General features: G+C 25.4%; 1 protein-coding gene across 1 annotated transcript in view; it reads left to right on the top strand.

The window, feature by feature from the left end:
• LOC111641143 (multiple epidermal growth factor-like domains protein 6) overlaps window positions 1-14,435 on the top strand; it is a 24,229-nt gene extending 9,794 nt beyond the window's left edge. The window contains exons 2-4 of the mRNA XM_023387268.1: window positions 6,857-6,994; window positions 7,692-7,801; window positions 14,241-14,435. Coding sequence (XP_023243036.1) covers window positions 6,857-6,994; window positions 7,692-7,801; window positions 14,241-14,350 — 358 coding nt within the window. The 3' untranslated portion in view covers window positions 14,351-14,435. The remainder of the gene's footprint in view (window positions 1-6,856; window positions 6,995-7,691; window positions 7,802-14,240) is intronic.
• Window positions 14,436-20,843: the final 6,408 nt, after the last annotated feature.

Below are 20,843 nucleotides of genomic sequence, written 5' to 3'. Positions count from 1 at the left end.
ATTTTATGAATATTTTTTTATTAAATTTCTTTTATTAAATGTAATTTTTAGTGCTTTATCAGGAGTTCTTCTTCTTCAATTCAGATATGAAGAAGAGATTATCCAGAGAGTATAAAAGGCGTGTTTTTGTTATAAAATCTTAACCCAAATTCTAAAAATTCTTTATAAAATTCCCATTTTAAAGCACGTATAAGCCAATTACACTACAATTAAAGCAGCAGTAATTCATTTTCAATTACTAGAATATTATTATCATTAAGTTAAGTTGATTTAAAGTAGATTAACCGAAACTTCGATAGAAGAAGTTTAATAATAATAAAACTGTAAACAACAATTATTCATTATCTCAGCAAGAACATTTCTCATTAAAGTCATAGAGGGAAAGGTTGCAATTATTTATAACTGTGTCCTATTAATCTTCACGCGAGAAAAATCGTGATTTTGGTAGCAGAGAAAATCCTTTATTTTCTATCCAAAATGATTAAGGAGAACGTTAAAATCCCATCAGGAAACGTGATAAAACTTTTACCTTGTGTTACACTCTCTTAGAAACGTGATTTTGGGGTATAGAGGCGGTTCCTTTAAAACTTCTTTTGTGACCAGAGTGATTTTATGGGTGTGTCTTATTAAGCCATTTATAAAATATGAAGTCTGCTTTGATAATTATATCCTTTTTTCTAACATCGATAGATTTCCTTTATTATTATTCTTAGGTGTGAATCTTCCATTTCTCACCTGATTAGAGGGGTCGTAGGTCGAAGGTCACACATCTGTATAACACCTTAAATAAAGAAAGTTGCTACGTCACATAAATAATTAAAATTCACGTTTTATTCTTCGTTAAAAGTGTTTAAAACGTTAGAAACATTTAATGTTTTTCCTTGTTTTCGAGTGATGTAAATACTTTTATTAATTTTAAAAGAAAGTAAAAATAGTAACACGTCCTCTGATTGAAGGTCATATTGAGGTCAAGTATCAATTGAAAACAAAGGAAAAAAAATGAATTTAAAAAAATAGAACGTTATCTTGAAGGTTGAAATTTATTTGAAATTATTTTCTTTTATGAAAATTTTTAAATAAATATTCTAGTAAAGGATAGAAGAACATTCTTCAGATAAAGTGATGAAAATTATATTTAAAATGTTATAAATTCAAGAATAAATATGACATTATAATATTTTTACAATAAAATTTAGGAAAATAATACTTTATATTGTATAATTTCAGTGTAAATATCCATTTAAAGATACTTTTCGAGCTCCTAATCAACGTAACTCCTTACGACACTTTCCACATTTAGAAATTATATAATAATATACTTTAATAGTAAATTACCTCCTATTATTTTTATTTTCATTAAGAAGACAGTTGAATTACCTTCTATTTTTAAGCCACAGTTGACTGAGTACAAAACATTTATCACTTTTACCCGCAGATGTTAGTTTTTTTATCATTTCACTAGTGCTACGCAGTGAAGCCGAACTTTATATTAAATAATTTATTATATCAGAGGATTTAAATTTATATTCGTGATAATTTTAAAATAAAATGATACTTTAATAATTTATAAAGGTTTTTTAAAGTATTAAATAATGTTTTTTTTTAAGTTATTTTAGTAAATTAATCGGTTAAAAAAGCAAGTTGTTCTACTAAAATTTCAGTGAAATGAATGTTAAAAATGCAGTTGATGATATTCAAACGTTTAAAAATTTATTTCCGTAGTAAAGATGAAGGACAATGTTAAATAAAAAACATAAGGAGAGATAGTTATCTATAACATAAGTAACAGTTGCCAAAATTTTATTTAGGTCAGTATGAGTTATCTTTAGATTTCACTCACTTCATTTAAATTGTAGAGCATTACAAGAATGTAAATTAGGCATTACACCTAAATTTCTAGACGACAAATTCAAAATTCTTTAATATATATATATATATATNTAATTTAATCTGTGGATAATTTAACTGGATAATAACGTTAACAAGGTAATATTTTCCTTTTTTAAAATACTTTTTAATTAAAAAATACATAAAATTATATTTTTGAGACAAATAAATGTAGGATTTGTATTATTCTGAGGAATTGATCGTTTGAAACAAATAAAGTTTAGAAAGAATATGTAAGAAAGTATGAAACTATAACACATGAAAGCAATAGCATATCCAGGTATCATCGAATGATGCATCAGGAATAGGCTTGTGCATGAAATTTTGGAGATAAATCTATCTAATATATATATATATATATATATATACAGAGCCATAAAAAATTGGGAGTAGAGCGAAATTCAATGTTATTTAACTGTTACGTAAACAAGAGAAAATCTATATCAGTTCGTAAATCGAATCTTGCGAAGGAACTAAATTAAAAACAATTGTTAGAAAGGATATAAAAATAAAGTAGTAGAGACTTCGATCTCACCTTCTTTACGGTTCCCACCTGAATTTACGTTCTTATATACCTTTAGCAATTGTAAAAAAATCATTGATAAAGATCCTTCCAGACGTGGAGTCAATTATTTATGATGTCAGACAATACTAGAAGCAGGAAGGTTTCTTCTACCGATACACTCATTGCAGTCATTCATATGTAGTAACATTATACCCTTCTTTAGATCCACATACAACCTAACTTGTTCGCATTAAATAACAGGATAGAAGGAAGGAAGGTAAAATGCCAGGTAGAAATAATCTCAAATATTTTTTAATAGAAAATGGCAAAGGTTTTTATTCTATTTTTATTTATAAAATAAAAAAAAAACATACCTGACTATCTCGTAGTTAACCTTGAAATAACTTAAATTAAGTTGAATGTATGGAGTTAAACAGGTCTATAAACTCATTAAAAATTGTGAATGAGCCAAGTTTCATTCTTAAGTACTGGTTACTATTTAGTGAGTAAATTAAACCTACAGATGAATTTTTGCTAGTTTATTAGTATAAAATAGAGAAATCAAGCTTAAATTATCACGTTGATAGTATAAAAATAAACAAATAAATAAAAAAAAATGTAGCCTGGCTGCCTGTCTGTCCGTTCAGAAGCTTCTGTATCTGTGTAATCTTTTGTGACATGAAAGACAACAGTGATAATCATTTTCTTTATGTGAGAAAAAGTTTTGACAGGTCAAGCATTTGTTTACAGATATATGATAGGTATCTACTTTTTTCCCTTGTCTTTGATCTAATCTTTGAGAAAAAATGCTGGTAACAGATTCTNAAAATTTTTAAAAAATAAATAAAAAGTGAAAATTTTTAAAAATCGAAAGTGAAATGAACATGAAAAGAAAGCAAAAGTAAAATTTATAATAAAAGTGAAAGTTAAAGTTAAAAATATACAGGAGAGAAAAATTAAAAAAATATATATATATTAAAATAAAATTTTAAAATGAAACTAAATTATAATATAAATAAATATTTTAGGTGAGAAAATAAATTCAAAAGTGCTGGATCTCCATTATACACTTCTTGCGGCATTATTTATTGAATTAGTTCAAATTTAAATAGACCTTTTTTTAATATATGAGGCATGTAAATGACTTTCTAATCTAAATATTTATTGGTAAGTTTGTATTTTAAATGGTTAAATCGAACAATGAGCAACTTCCACCTCTATACATCATCCATTACAGTTTGTATATAGTAGATATCACGTGTGTTGACTTGTCGGGTCTTTACGGCGGCTGGCACCGTTTCTTGACCTTCTACATTCGACCAATGACCTTTATTTTGATCCTGGCAACCGAACACAAAACCTCTTTTCTGTATAATCTCATCTCTTACTTTTTTATTTTAGTCTACAGTCTGATGTAATTGAAAGAAATGAACACGTTAACACTTTATTTTCGTATGGTGTTTGACGTCAATGTTACTTTAATAATTAAAATGTGTATATATTGATAATCTACATAATTAATCTTAAATATAGGAAGGTTACGTTTGGGTATAGTGGCGTAACATCTAAATTTAGATAAAGAAATGTAAGAAATTGTCACACGTAAGGTTTGCATTTGGAGAAAAGGAAAAGTCAACGTTCCTTGACCTTTTAGGTAAAAACCTTTTCGTAAGTGACGTCAGAAGACTGATGGCTTGGCAAAGGTACCACTTAGTCCACCTAAAAAGCAATATGATCCCAAGGACAAGCGTGTTTAGAATTGTATGAATGTCGCGGCCAAATTGGATTAATCTTATGAATTTTGGTCAAGGTGCAACGGAGATTAAATGCTCACGTGTGCTGATGTATGTAAACACGTTTAATTTATATGGATCAGATAACGATAAGGGACTTAATTATGCGGAAATAAACACGATAATTTAAAGTGTATACATCGGAAAACACGCAATTTAATTGTTTACACAGATATAAAAGTTATAACTTTATATACTGAAGGTTTATATATCGATTTGTAAAGTAACTAAACGTTAAATATATGTGGAGAAAAAATCAGAAAAGTAACATCTTCTTTACATGTGTCATTCCAGTTTGACATTGGGAGCAAAATATATATAATTAACTCTCATTTTGATGTAATTGGAATTTCATAGATAGCTATCGGAGACGTAATTAGTCCTTTTGATTATTGATCGACCACATCAGTGAGCTTCTATACACCATTAATGAGTACATGGGAAAAATGATAATGATCCAGGAGAAAAGAAGACAGCAAACTATTTACACATACCATTAAACTGCCATAAATCGTTCAACACTATTTTCAACTGTGCCAATTAAGAGGAACGAAAATGTAAAATATTAGCTAGATACCTGTCGACAAGGAAGAAAACTTTTAAAAGTGTCTTTGTAATTATTACCATTATTCAACTGTTTGAACAAAATAAACAATTATTGGATATATTCCCGAACTAAATCGTACCTTTTTAAAGATTATTTAATGTATTAGAACATGTTATTAATGTCTAGAATACTCCAGATCTGGTTATAGAGCCCAAGGCTCTTCTAGAGAGCTCATTACTTAATTTCTCTAATGAGGCACTTTAAAGATGTTTTATGATACGTGATGCACCACTTACGAAAGATAAGCTAGAGATTCGCCAATAATAAGAAAAAAATTGATAGATTAAGGTAGAAAATAGCCAGATAAACCTTTATTTCCAAGAGTTAAGGTGTATATATCTGCATATTAGCGAACTTAACAAAGAAAGTAAAGAAATTAATAAGGAAAAAAAATATATTAGCCTTCGGCTGGATGGCAACAATTTTAAGACGATGCAATCATAAAAGTAATGATGTTAAAGGAATGTAGGAGCGACTAAAGTATACATAAATATCTTTTATAGTAGAACAAAGTAGAAAGGAGCACCATCCCTATTCAAAACAAGTGAATTAGTTCTGGTTGTATCTCCTTTTTTAAACTTTACTACAGATTTATACATCACATTTCTCCCTGAAGATACATTTTGATGGATGAAGGAAAGCATTCATAATTCGGCGTATATTTTAAGAAATTTATCTTTACTTTTAATCTGAGAACTTAAAGAAATTTCTACTTCATCCCTCTCTTTATTTTTCCAAATAAAAAAAGCATATTTTCTGCTTTCAACACTCGTTTTTTTTAAATAGCATATTAATCTGTTCAGAGTTTTTTTCAACGCCATGATAATTAGTTGTTACTTTTTAAAAAATTAATTTTAAATATTTATATATTTATATATCATTTTCTAGAGAAAGTTTTGAATTACTTGAATGATTAATTGATAAATTTTGTATAAATAAAAAATAAAAAAATAATAATATTTTTGTTATAAATAATGATTAAGAAACACGAACATTTGTAATTTATAAAAGGAAAAAGGATTATTTATAACGTAGTATCAGCGTATATAATTTTAAAAATATATAAATTATTATTATAAATTGTTTAAATTTTCTTATTTGGAATGAATATTTAAACAATATTTCATTATAATTTAATTAAGATTTTGAGTTTATTTATTTTATTTATTAATTATTTATTTTAATTTATTTTTAAATCTTTTAATTATGAATTATTCGTCAATTTATTTAAAAAAAAAATTAATTTAAAAAATTTTATTGCATTTTAATTCATTTTATTGATTTTTTAAAATTAATTTCGTTATGGTAAAAATTAATTGTATTTTCTCTTAAATTTTCATTTTATTTTTGTATTTATTTGTTTTAATTTTTTTAATGAAAATAATTAGTAAATTCTTAAAATAAAATGAAAAATTTAATTAAAAATGTCAATTAATTTTTAGAAAAAAATCAACTGCAAAATAAAATTTATTTTTAAAAAACGCAATGAAGTAAAATAAAATACAATTACATTTTTATTGATGTAATTATGTTTATCATACGTAACAATTACATTGATTAATTAGGAAATATACAACTTAAGTGTAATTTACATTAATAAAAATGCAATTGTATTTTATTTTAATTCATTTCTTCAAAAAAAAAAACAGTTTCAATTTTTTGTAATTGATTTTTTACAAAAATTAATTGACATTTTCTCTTCAAACCATGATTTTACTTCTAAAATTTACAAATTATTTACTGTTATTTATATTTACTGCAAAAATAAAATAAAATAACAAAGAAATAAGAGAATATCACTTAACTGTTTATACATTTTAATATAATTTCTTAATTTTTTCCTTGATAATTTCTTTTCATTAATTTCTTTGTTTAATTTATGAATCATTCTTAAACTTATATAATTTTGAATTTCTTTTTTTTTTCCTGGGGATTCAAGGTTGAATCCATGAAAAAGCAAATGATGTAATGATCAAAAATCTTTAGATTTAATGCCAGATAATTTAGTAATAGATACTCAAATGATGTCATTGTGTTCTAATGATATCTTATCACATGTTTCAGGCCACATGTGTGCGCTCATCAGGAAACGGAACTCGTAAAAGTCCGAAAACCATGCACCAAAGCTTTCACCCAGATGGTGAGAGTTTGGAAACACAATTGCGCTCATTATAATAATTGGTGTGTAGGTTATGAACCAAGGTGAGTTTGTAGCAATAATTCCCCCCTCCTAATTTTCACCCGGTTGTTTTATATATTATGTAAATAAAGTAATAAAAATAAGGATTTTCGACTTTAATTTTTCAGTTTAGCATTGAAATTCTGGAAAAAGATAATAAAAAAATTTTGCACAGAGTTGTTTAAAAAATATATCAAATTTTGTGCATGAAATTTAATGAAATTAATGCCGATTTCATGGCATTGTTATATGAAATCATATGGCATATAGTTTAAAGAATTATACGATTGTTTTATTATATAAATAATTAAATTTTATAAATATATATGTAATTATTGGGATGCTTTCATTAGAAATTTGGATGATAATTGAATGATTTTAACAGAAATTAAAATGATAAATTGGTTAATGTAGGATAAATAGGATAATAAATACTTTAAATTTAATTTTAAAAATTATATTTAAATTCTTGTGAGGTTTTTTTTAAATAGAAATCTGTATGATGAATGGATTATTTTGACAGAAATTAGGATGATAAATGGGTTAATGCCCGTAAATCATTCTTAAAAACATTAAATTTACTGCTTAAAAGTTATAAAAATCTTAATGTTCTACAGTAATTTTATACCAGTAAAAATATTTTACTGTTGATTTGTGGCTTTCTATTTTAAATAATCACAGCATAATCTTAGAATATTTGCAATATAATTTTCCCTACAGGACCGTATATTACTCATCTTTCACTGATGCTTTCGAACGTAAACTGCATACAGTTTATGACTGTTGTAAAGGTTGGAAGCGTCTAAATGGTGAATCCGGATGCAACCATCGTAAGTAAAGATCTAAATAAATCTTTCTTAATCTTTAAAAGTAATAAATCTTCAATAAACAATAAACAAACACATGATTGATTGCATGATAAGTCACATTTCTTACCAATTTCCAATGCTTCTTTTACTTCTTTTGAGGCCAAGACTTTGATGTATCGAGTGTTGAAGGGTTAAATTCATTAATAACAGTTGCAGTAACTGTATATTGTTGTTTATACCAAGAAAAATTGCAGATAAAATATTTTTATGCGTTAAAAAATAATAAAATCTTAGTTTTATGCTTATATATTGCATGTAAGGAGAGTTTTTAACTAATTTAAATTGATGTTTTTTAAAGTAATTCATCTTTTTAATGTAGTATTAACTGGTTTTAAATGTAATTTACGATGTACTTAATATTGTAATTATATATAATTTATATTTTTCAATGGAATAATTATTTTACGTTTTTAAAAAGAAAATATCGGTATTTAATGTAGTGAAATAGTCATAAATTCGAGCATTTAATGCATATAAAATCATTATAAATGTGTGTAATGTTATAAAAATAAATCTAAGTAAACGTATCTATGCTTAGGAATAACTATGCAAGAATAAAACATAAAGGTCTGATAGATCTATGTGATTATATATAGAGATGTATGCAACTATACGCAATTACATGGAAACTTATTGTAATTGCATAGATTTATGAGAAATGTAAGCCACTGTATACAACTGCATACAGCAATAAACTTCAGCTGTATGCAACTGAGACGTACTGCTGTTAACTTAGTTGCATGTATTTGCATACATTAAATGAATACGGCCTCAGTTATAAAACTGAGACCGTTTGCAATTATGTATAATAATAAATTAAATAATGTTTATCTTGATGTACGGCATTTTAAATGCCATTCTCCTCGTCGCACGTACAAAAGTAACGTTATACAGTCAAATCTCTGAACAACGGTCACTAATGGAAACATTAAAAAAAAATGGCTGTCGTTCGGAGGTTATTGTATATGCATTTCAAAAGAAACGTTTGTGAAAAAATGGCCGTCGTTTAGAGGTGACCATTATTAAAGGTTCGCAAATATATGCAAATATATAAAGGTTCTCTATATGCAAATATTTTATATACATTAGCATAAAATTGCAGGGTAAACAGTAAATTACAATCTATAACTAGATACGCCACTATAAATTACACTTATAAACATATGCAACAATAAACCGAGATTTAACAGCGATTATAATTAAACAATTAAGATAAATGTATCTATATTTACAACTTTAACATTCCGTAACTTGATACATCAAATTAAACCCGTTTAATTATAAATATAGCATAAATATTTACATAAAAATAAACATATACGTCCAGTATATATCGTGTATTTTAACATTTTACTACACAAAGTTATATGTAACTATACAGCTGTATGAAAATATGCGTAGTAATAAAGCTTCGTAACTGTAAACAGAGCCAGATTTACACTTGTTACGACCTGAAGCTATAATATTTGAGGCTTTTCCCTCCATCAAATAGAATAAATTTAAAAGCCCGAATCCTTAAACCCTCTGAGGCCCTAAGCAGGAGTATTAACTAAGCACTTATTCACACAATTTAAACTGTAAACCGAGCATATAAACATAAAATAAGGTGTAACTTATTTAAAATGACTAGCACACAGATACTAGATTTAATTACATTACATATATTTATGCAAAAATTATTAAAATTAGGCAATTTTCTTGTGTAATTATACAAGAAGAACGGGTCGTGCCTATCTTAACGTCGGAAACGAATATTTTACATAGGAGTTTACATATAGGAGACGTGATGCGATCCAATACATTTTAAAACTTACAGCAGTAACTCACTCAATCAGAAACGATCAGAACCGCCTTCTTTACGTGGCTATGACCTCATAACAAAACATTTTTCTTCAACTGCTCCTCTTTTTCTTTCTTTAGTCACAAGTCCGCCGTCTCTTAGGCGCCTTGAAGTAGAATGCAATAACATGACGATTATGTAGCTGTATGTTATTTGAAACAACACGATCAGTCTTCCTCTTCTATCTACTTCTATCAATTGTGCTACAAAAATAATTTTCATACAGATTTAAATGCTTTAACCTGCAAGAAAAGCAAGAAAATGTTGTAATCTTTGTGATTTTTTCAGTGTAGAAAGGACCTGTTCGTACTAAATAACCATTTTTTACTTATATGTCTATCTAGTGATACCATTAAAGTAACAAAACTTGACAAGTTGTCTAACAATAAGTAGGAAGAAGCTGAGAGTTTAATAATTGTCAAGTACTTATTACGAGCCTGAAGCATGTTGTTAATGAAACTACACTCTTAGAATTTATAGTCACCTTTCTAGAAATGAATACAAGGGTCAGTTAATAGATATATATGTATATATATTTTTTCTTTTCTTTCTTCTGCAAAGTTGTAAATTGTTCTATATATAGTAAGGGTCATAAGTGCACTTGTTGAGTAAATTATGTGATTGTTTTCTAACAGTAGATCCCTTGTCGGCTGGTATCTGATAAGGCTATTAAATTCTTCCGCAGTCTTTAAGAATGTTAAGTATGTTAAATCTATTGTTTATGTATTGTAATCAGGAAATAGTCCAGAAATTCCTTAAATAAATAATATAAATTGTGTTAAAATATAGGAAAAGAGAGTGAAAGTTTGTAAATTTTTTTTTCTATTGTACTCTTGTTTTTCCTTGTATTTTTCCTTTTTCTCTTTATCTCTTCTCCTTATTTCCTTATTTTTCTAGCTGATAAAATGGAAAAAGTGTGTATTATTTTTTAATTTGATGAAATTAAGTGATATAATTCAACGAATTTTATACAAGAAAATGCAGTAACTTTCCTACAAAAAATGCTAAAAAAACACAAAAAATAAATAATATCTAATGTATTCTTATTTGATGTTTTTAAAATAGAATATGCTTTTATTATATATAAATAATTTTTCATTATAAAGGTTATATGGTTGATGTTTTTGTTTACATAAAGTGAAAACTGGGCATTTAAGCAAGGTTATTAATAGTAATCGATTGCTAAGGATTTAAGGAAAATCCTTAAAGAAATCCTCTATAATCATCAAAGGATATCCTTGTGGATTTAATTACAGTTTACAAATAGACAAGACTACATATAAATCCTTAAATTAATTATCCTTAACTATCCTTTAAATTATTCTTAAATATATCTTTTTGGATATTTTTAAAACAGAATAAATAAATTTTATTTAATTTTTTGCCTCTTTGAGGATCAGGAAATTGTTTCTTTGACGTTAAAATAACAATTTATCAATCTATCTTCAAGGCTAAATTATTGCTTAACAAGTTTAACATTGGAACATTGCTTCAGATTTGATTTTGTTACTGAAAAATTGATTTTATTTCATAAAATATTTAATCTAAATCTTATAAAATATCATGAATTTTAATTTAAAATGAATTTTTTTTATTTAAAAAAATCCATAAAATTAATAATCAAATCGATATTTTATTCCAAGATTCTCACTACAGCCCGTAAAATTTTGTATTTTTTAAATGAATTTTTGATGTGATTTTATTGAAAATGTGAATTTTTGTTACTAGAAAATACAAAATACAAAAATTATTTTAAATAAAATGCAGTGTTTTCTAGTGATACAAAAATACAAAAAAATATTCTTGTGTTTTTAATAAAAGTAGTGGAAAAAATTCTCTCATTCTTACAATAACTTTCACGCTTCTTGATAAACGAGTGGCAATAAATATCTTGTCATTTAAGCTAGTCTTTTACTATCCTTTATTGAAGCAGAACTCATGCTGATATCTCCATTCTTCTATCCCATAACTCGATATTATCCACTCTTTAGCCCACAAATACTAATTTATTACAAATGAATGTCGTTCTAGAAATACATAACTCGGTTAAGCAGGGACATTTTGTGAATAGTTCCTACTTATATCACTCTTACAACTTTTATTTACTAAAAAAAAAGAAAGAAAGAAATTGTTAACAAAGAAGCTTAACTCTAATATTTACGTTTCTTTAATCATTAGAATTTTTATAATAATTAATTAATTGTCAAATTGTCTTAAGAGTTTATGGATAATTCTATTGAAATTTAAGGAAAATTCTGCTAAAATGTAAGGAAAAACTCCTCGTGAGATATTATCCTACATTCTGTAATCACTGAGATATGATGCACCGTTTAGAGAGGGTGTGAGATCGCCATTTTTCCTTTAACCTATGCCTTGTTCTTAACCTTAAGTGTGATATCTTCTCATTAAAAATCCTATTATTATTATTTTTTTTCGTTTAATCTTCTTCCTGTTTCAAATGATCAACAAAAATTCTTGTTTTCTATCTAAAATTTCCAAATTTTTTGCATATATTTTAAACTTTTTGATGGATTTTTAATGAATTTCGATCCATTTAAAAATGAATAATTCAACGTTAACCTTATATCTGTATTTAAAACATATATATATTATACACTTCTTGCGGCATTATTTATTGAATTAGTTCAAATTTAAATAGACCTTTTTTTAATATATGAGGCATGTAAATGACTTTCTAATCTAAATATTTATTGGTAAGTTTGTATTTTAAATGGTTAAATCGAACAATGAGCAACTTCCACCTCTATACATCATCCATTACAGTTTGTATATAGTAGATATCACGTGTGTTGACTTGTCGGGTCTTTACGGCGGCTGGCACCGTTTCTTGACCTTCTACATTCGACCAATGACCTTTATTTTGATCCTGGCAACCGAACACAAAACCTCTTTTCTGTATAATCTCATCTCTTACTTTTTTATTTTAGTCTACAGTCTGATGTAATTGAAAGAAATGAACACGTTAACACTTTATTTTCGTATGGTGTTTGACGTCAATGTTACTTTAATAATTAAAATGTGTATATATTGATAATCTACATAATTAATCTTAAATATAGGAAGGTTACGTTTGGGTATAGTGGCGTAACATCTAAATTTAGATAAAGAAATGTAAGAAATTGTCACACGTAAGGTTTGCATTTGGAGAAAAGGAAAAGTCAACGTTCCTTGACCTTTTAGGTAAAAACCTTTTCGTAAGTGACGTCAGAAGACTGATGGCTTGGCAAAGGTACCACTTAGTCCACCTAAAAAGCAATATGATCCCAAGGACAAGCGTGTTTAGAATTGTATGAATGTCGCGGNAACGCTTTTTAAAATCTATTTTAAATAAAATGTCTTATAATATAAATTTTAATAGGAATAAACAGTAATTTTCTATCTGAAAAATCGAAATTTATTTATTCGTGTATCTTGATAGAAAAGTAGTTTAAATAAATTTCTATTTTCTAAAAATTCAAGAATGCAAATTCTTTAATATATTCAATTCCCTTAGGTTTATACTCGACTCAATTTTCTTCAATCTAGTTTTCTAGTTTTCTTAAAATCTTTCTTTAAATTATTTCTTTTGATCTCCACTTGATAGATTAAAATGTTCTGGAGCCATTGACGATAATTATCTCTCAATAAATTCAAGAGAGGTAGCGATCTAGAAATTTATCACTATCATTATTATACCACCATCACGATCCCCACTATTATCCTCATTACTCTCACCCTTACCCCCATCACCACTACCACTACCACCCCATATACCCTCCATCATCATAACACCAACACCACCCCCGCCTTTATCATCACCACCTTTATCATTATTATTATTATCATCATCATCATTATATTATCATAATTTCTCCCATCTCCAGATATTTTTAAAATCCTTTTTTGGTACATAATTAAACGTTACCCATTACTGTCTCGTGTATAAAATATTCAATTATCTACCAAGAAACGATCTAAAAATAACTAGAGATGATGATGATGATGATGGTAACAATAAATTTCTAAATCGCTCGGTCTTGATTAATATTATTGAAAAATATATGTAACTAGGAGAAATAATCATGGCAAAAAATTTGTAGATCAATCACTCTTAATGTTATTGAGAGATAATGATTTTTATCTCTCATCTTTATTCATTTATGAAGAAAAGATTTTAAAAAATAATAAGAAGAAAAAGCATTTTTCATTATTAAGAAAGATCGATCTAAAAATTCATCATTATCATCATCATCATTTCTCTTATCTTCTCATATTTTAGATCTTTTCTCGGTAGATAATTAAAATGTTCTAGATGTGAATCATTAACAATCATTATTTTTCAATAATATTAGAGATTGACCTAAAAGCTTATCATCATTATCCTTTCTCCTATCTCCATATATTTTCTATCTTTTCTTACTAAATGATTAAAAGTGTAAGCTATTAAAAATCGTTATATCTTAACAATACTAAAAGAGATTGATGCAAAGATGCTTTATCATCACCATCATCATTTCTTCTATCACTAAATATTATTATTATTATTATTTACTCTGATAGCTCAATGTAATGGTGGAATTTGTTTTAATGGAGGAAGATGCGTAGGAAGATCGAATGTTTGTGTTTGTCCTTCTGGCTATCATGGTCCAAGATGTCAATATGGTAAGTGAACTTTCTAATATGTCTTACAAATTAACTTATATATAATATATTAATATTCTAAGCTAGTTATTTAGTTATAGATGTATTATACTCTGAATTAACAAGTACTTTGCAACACTATATTTAAATAAATCGTGTAATTCTACTGTTTATTTAAATCTAGAAACGAAGAATATTTGTTAATATAATATTTTATATTATATTAACATTTATTAAGATTCTGTATGTTCAAAANATATTAAAAAAAATATATATATAATAAAATTTAGATTTTTGTAAAAAAATCAATTTTTCATTTAAAAAAATTACAATTTCTGATATTCGAATGGAAATTCTAGAAATTATTTATTAAATTTATAACTGAAAATTACTTTTTTGCTCAATTAAATACTTGTAAACAGTAAAAGAATTTATAAATAAATAAATTATTATTTATATTATTTATTTATTTATTCTTGAAATATGTAATTTATTAATGAATTAAAAGCAATTTTAGAAGATTTTTAACGTTATTTATGAGTATTTTATCCTTCATCAAGAATCAAAAAAAGGGCATTTTCCACATCACTCATCCCAATTTTCCTATCCACACGCTAATGTAATTCAAAACTCATTTATATATATATATATTCAGAAAATATATATTTTTTTCTAATTATTTTAATTTATTTAATGGATACATACAACAGCAGCTGGTTTCATTTGGATAAGTAACTCTAACCTTCAGATATTTCAAAAAAAGGATATAACATTTGTAAATTAAGTTAAAAAAATATATTATCAGTAAATTAATCAAATCTTTAACTTAAAATTATGTACCAATTAGCTAAGGTTTCTTCATTAAACATTTATCTCAAACCCCTTTTTAAGATGTTTATGATGAATATAAAGTGATTATATCAGAGTTTGATGCTAGTGATATATCAGAAATTAATGTTTTTACTTAATTAAACTACGAGCTGTTAATTGCAGCAATTATTTTTTCCTATTCTAGAATGTTCTAGATGAAGAAAAATCTATAATTTAGCTCTAAATATATTTTCAAGAACCATTAAAAATTGATGTTAAAAAAAAAAATGTAACTTCATTCGTCTGCAAATTACATAAAAGCTCTTTAGAAGGCTCCACTGTGACTAATTTTAGCTATTATATTAAGTTTAGTAATGTTTTAGATCGATATTGGAGAGTAGAACCTCATAAATTATCAAAAACTCGAGTTCTGAATGGGTTTTATGAAGTGGAAAGCAATCAAAAAAAATTAATTATAAGGAGAGATAAATTAGTTAAATGGCATTATTTTTTTCGAAAAAATAAGCCAAATTTTATTAGAATTATATATTATATAATTAGACGTTTATATTTGTGATTTAGTAAGGGATTTTTTTCGATAGAAAGGGGAGTAAAGTATCTAAATCTTTCGTAAAAAGTAGTGAAGTGTAAAAGGAAGATTAAGTTAAAAGTTAGAGAAAATTAATGGGAGTTAAATAAATTCGTAAAATTCGATTATACATGAATAAATTCCTTAGATTTAGTGGAAAAAAATAAATAAATTCGCTAGAATTAGATAAAGATTTAGAACATTGATAAAGATGATTGCTACAATTGATAGGCTTGTAGTTGGATAAAATTTGACCAAAGTTTATGTATCTCATAGCTGTATCTAATGCATAAAATATTGTCGTCGTTAACTTACCATTTCTGGTAGATGACGTAATATAACGTTTTTTTTTTTTTATGGAGCAAGTTGGAATAAAATAAGTCTTGCTAGAATTTTACACAGGAAAAAAATGTCTAAAATGTAAAAAAAAAAATACGTCGTAATGACGATCTGTTATTGATTTTCATTGAGATGTATCAGTTTCTGACGTCATTTTCCGATAAGCGATGTCAGAAACTGATACGTCACAATGATCAAATGATGTGTAAAAACACTTATCGGTTAGTAAGTACTGTACGTCAAATAACGATATTTTTTTTCTTTATAAAATGGTTAAGACGTAAGATATGATTGGTTTAAACATTTTATACATAAATAATGTGGAATATTCATATTTTTCCATCAAAAAATGATAAGTTATCACGATTTTATGGACCATAAAATCATGAATTCGAAAAAAAATAATTCTGAATAAAATTTAAGATTAAATATTATTAAAAAGCTGTAAAGTTAATTAAAAATTTAGTAAATTAAGTACATCATCCAGTTTTCTGTAGAAAGCTGTTAAACGGATTAGACATTCGCGTGTAAGATAATGTAATATATATAAAGTAAATAATGCAAAATACCTCACTTTGTTAAAAAAATTTCTAATTTTAATCTCGTCTCTGTCTAGTTTAAGTGATAAATCATATAATCTTGACATTTTCAAGTGTTTACTTTATCCCGTTTGCCTGGAAGATGTTTAGGAAACGATTCAACACTTTAACTTTTGTAAATTAGTCACAAACAATTGAAAAACACTTTAAAAATGCTATTAAACAGGTTGTTAAAAGGAAATTATTTCCTAAATATAAAAATCAAATTAATAATAAAGCCAAGAGAGAAATTACAAAGAATGCCTTTGATTGGAATTTATTTTATGATTTTCGGTGTAATTGCTTGGATTTTTAATGCATTTTTTTTTCGCAGTAAATTATTGTATTTTTATGTCTCCACTCAGAAATTATGTTTATAATCTTTACCACTTTTAAGTTAATTACATTCAGGTTAATGATCTGCAATTAAAATATTTTCCAGAAACGTTATTATTATTCTTGATGGTTTCTAGTTAGCATCTACTTATGTCTGTTAAAAATTTTTTTTTAAATTAATTAAAAATATTATTAACAATCTATTCACGTGTATATAAGCAATGGTCTATACTGAATGATAGGAAAAAAATAATTTTGAACTATAATTAAAATTTTGATAAAATTATTAATTTAAAAAAAATTATACTATAAAATCAGAGGAAGAGGGTTTTATAGTACTTATATTTTCCGCGGGGTCCTAGTGAGTAAGTATGAAAAATTTGGTACAAATCGGGGCAAGTGTTTAAAAATATATAAAGAACATACATGCAGACAGACATTCTATTATATTTGTTAATTATATTTAATTGATTAATTTAATTTTTAATTTATATATAGTATCTTGTAATAAACATTAAATTTATTGAGTTTTGCTTTATTTAATTAAAGAAGTTTCTTTAATTAAATAAAGCAAAACTCGAATAAAGCAAAAATTCGAATTCTTTTTTCAATTTTTAAACAAAATTTCATTTTATAAAATTGTTTTTAAAATATTTCATTCTTGTTTNAATGTTAAATTCACTTAAAATATTTTAAATTTAAATTTTTTTTTAAATCGAAGTTATTTTTTTTAATTTTAAAAGTTTGTATTTTTGTAATTTACTTGGTTTTATAAAATTAAATTTAAAAAAAATCAAATTGTATTTTATAAATTCAATTTACAAATATGTAATTTAAAAATAAAAAATACAGTTTATAAAAAGTCAAATTGTATTTTTTGTAATCAACTTAATTTATATAAAAAGGCAATTGTATTTTTATAAGTTATTCTTTGAAAAATTGACTTTTTTTAATTGTAAAATTTATATTTTTGTAAATTGAAAACAATTATTATAAGAATTATTCAATACCTTATAAAATACAACACATAAAATTTAATTAAAATTATATTTATTTCACGATCTTCCATTTTAAATTACATTTTTAAAAAAATCAAAAATTTTACTAAGAAACAAACCTTGCTTGAGATATTTTCATAAAATTCTTTTACGTTTATTTAATATTTTAAAAAATATTTTAAACGAAAAATTCGTTCGTAAATAACTTATAAAATTTTTATATAAACTCTTTTAAGTTTTTAAATAATTTTTTTAAAATAATTTTTAAGATATTAAAATTCTTTATAGTAACTTGAAAATCTCAGGAGATATTCTGAATGGTTCCGAAGATAATTTAAATTTTTTTTTTTATGTAGACGTTAAATAAAGTGTGTTATCGTGTGTATGAAACTATGAACTTCATTTATAGTCTACTCAATAAGTAGAAAACTAGAAGATTTTTACTAGATAACAACTTATTAACTTTTTATTCAAACTCTATCGAGAGACCCCATTGTTTGCATGCGTAGGCGGAACATGGGGCCTCATCTCATTTTGTCCAGGTAATCGGGTAATTTTTATTTAATCGTTGGGGTACCAAAAGGGAAACCTTTCGTGACGTGATAATAAGATAAGTTTCCAAATTTGAAAGCTCTCAATTTGGATCTTCAGGAGGAGTAAATTGAAGAACATGAATGATTATCTTCTCCAATTCTTTCTCACTCTTCTTCTTCTTCTTTACTCCGGGAGTTTTTGGAAATAATAACTTACATTTTGACTTTTAGACGACAGAATGGGTCAAAGGTCGAAGTGAACGACAGTAGATTTTTAATGTTTCACTCAAGATATACCCCCAAATGTCACATCATAAATGATGGACAAGCACTCGAGAAAAATAAACATCTTCTAGATGTTTGTTTGACCCTAGTTCTAAAGTTGTAAATGGCCGAGTCTCTAGATTATTTTGTTATTTTCTTTTTATTTATAAGACGAAGAAAAGAAAAATTTATCAGATTATTTATTATCGAGATAAAAATAAACTCGAAAATATTTCAAAATTCTTCTACGTCATTGTGGTGATGCAGAAAGAAAAATGTCCACTTCGCTTCTAAAAATCTGTAAATATATTCTAAAAAATTCTTTTCGTATTAAAATAATACATTTTTTCCCGTAAAAATATTAGTTTTTAGTAGAAAATAACTTTAAAAATAAGCAAGACATCTGTGATAAATAATATATAAATAATAAGAATTAATTTATTAATTCTTCAAATGTGCTAAGAACTTTGATAACTAACAGTTATCAAAACATTTCTGCTTATCATTATGATAATGAAATGCATAAGTTATGAGGATATCAATACATTAAAAGGAAATGGAAGTGACAAGATGTCATCACCCATCATCAAATCATCCTTAAAAGCCTGAGGCAATTGATAATGTTTATTTTTTTCAATCATTCAATTATTTTTATATATTTTATTTATTTTTATTTTATAAACACTACGTTTATTTTTCAAATATAATATAAAATACAGTAACTTTGAGGTCTCCTTTAACAATTAAAAAAAAAAAAAGATTAAAGAAGTGTCCTTCTAGTGTCACACCCTAAAGCTCATCTAGGATCATATAACTAAGAATATATTTATCATAATTGGGCTTCAATTTTAGACCTATAAATTCATCTGTCCTTCCTTAATTACAGTTTATTTCCCCCCTAAACAAGGCGAAAAACGAAGGCTTTATACAATTATGCATCGAATTTTGTCCCCATTCCACCACCTGGACCACTTGACAAGCCAACATTACACGTTTTTATTTTTAGCATTCTAAATTTAGCACGAAATAAATCTTTGTTTGTGTTTATATTATAAACAATTTTCTTTTTAACAAATATATCCATATCATATTTTATTCATAAGAATTAAAAGATTTATTGCTTTTAAAATGCGTTTTAATCAACTACACTGTTACATAATACGAAACGAAATGCAATTATATTAAATATATATTTTTATACAATATAAATAATTTATTATATATATATTNATTATTGTGATTTTTATGTTTATATCGGATGATACAACTTTTTCGTTCGAAATTTTACTTTAAAAATTGTCAATTTCATAATTTATGAATGAAACTTATCAAAAAATAATCGATTTCAAAGATTTTATATGAATGACTCATTCATAATTTTTTTTACTATTTAAATTACGTCAAGTTATTTACGTCAATTTTTATAATTATTTTATTATTTAAAGCTATATTTTATTTTAATTTTTTACGAACATATTTTCAATTTTACTATTTAAAAATGATGTAAAAATGTATATTTTAGATGATAATTTTTTAATAATTATTATGTTATTTATTATATTAAGATTTTAATAAATCACTTTTCAATTTTATTATAAATTATTATAATTATTTCACTGTTTAAAATGACGTTAAAGTTTCTATTTTAGATAATATTTATGAACGAATTTTACATTTTGACAGATTTTTTTAAGTGTTAAATTTCCTACAAATTCTTATAATTATTTTATGATTTAAAATCGTATTAAAACCTCGATTTCTTTTAATTTTCCAACGAATCAATGCTCATTTTTAGCTCGAAATAATCCCATTTCCTTCGATTTTTTTGCATGACATCACTCATTATTCTTCCATATAAATGCCAAGCAAGTGCCATATGTTTGTAATTGCGATATCAGTTTAAACATGATACTAAAGAAACAATTTACTAATTGCGTAGGAAGTAACGCTTATATATACATTATTATATTAATTTTTTAAACGAATTTTGAAATTCCCAAAGGAAAAGATCGACTAAAAATAAATAAATAAATTTAAACTATTCAAGGACTTCCCTAAACATGTTTTATTTGGCA

Source organism: Centruroides sculpturatus, unplaced genomic scaffold (genome assembly GCF_000671375.1).
Source record: "Centruroides sculpturatus isolate CEXI.00-Female unplaced genomic scaffold, Cexi_2.0 scaffold1518, whole genome shotgun sequence".
NCBI lineage: Eukaryota > Metazoa > Arthropoda > Arachnida > Scorpiones > Buthidae > Centruroides > Centruroides sculpturatus.
This window is presented reverse-complemented; position numbering and strand designations above follow the sequence as displayed.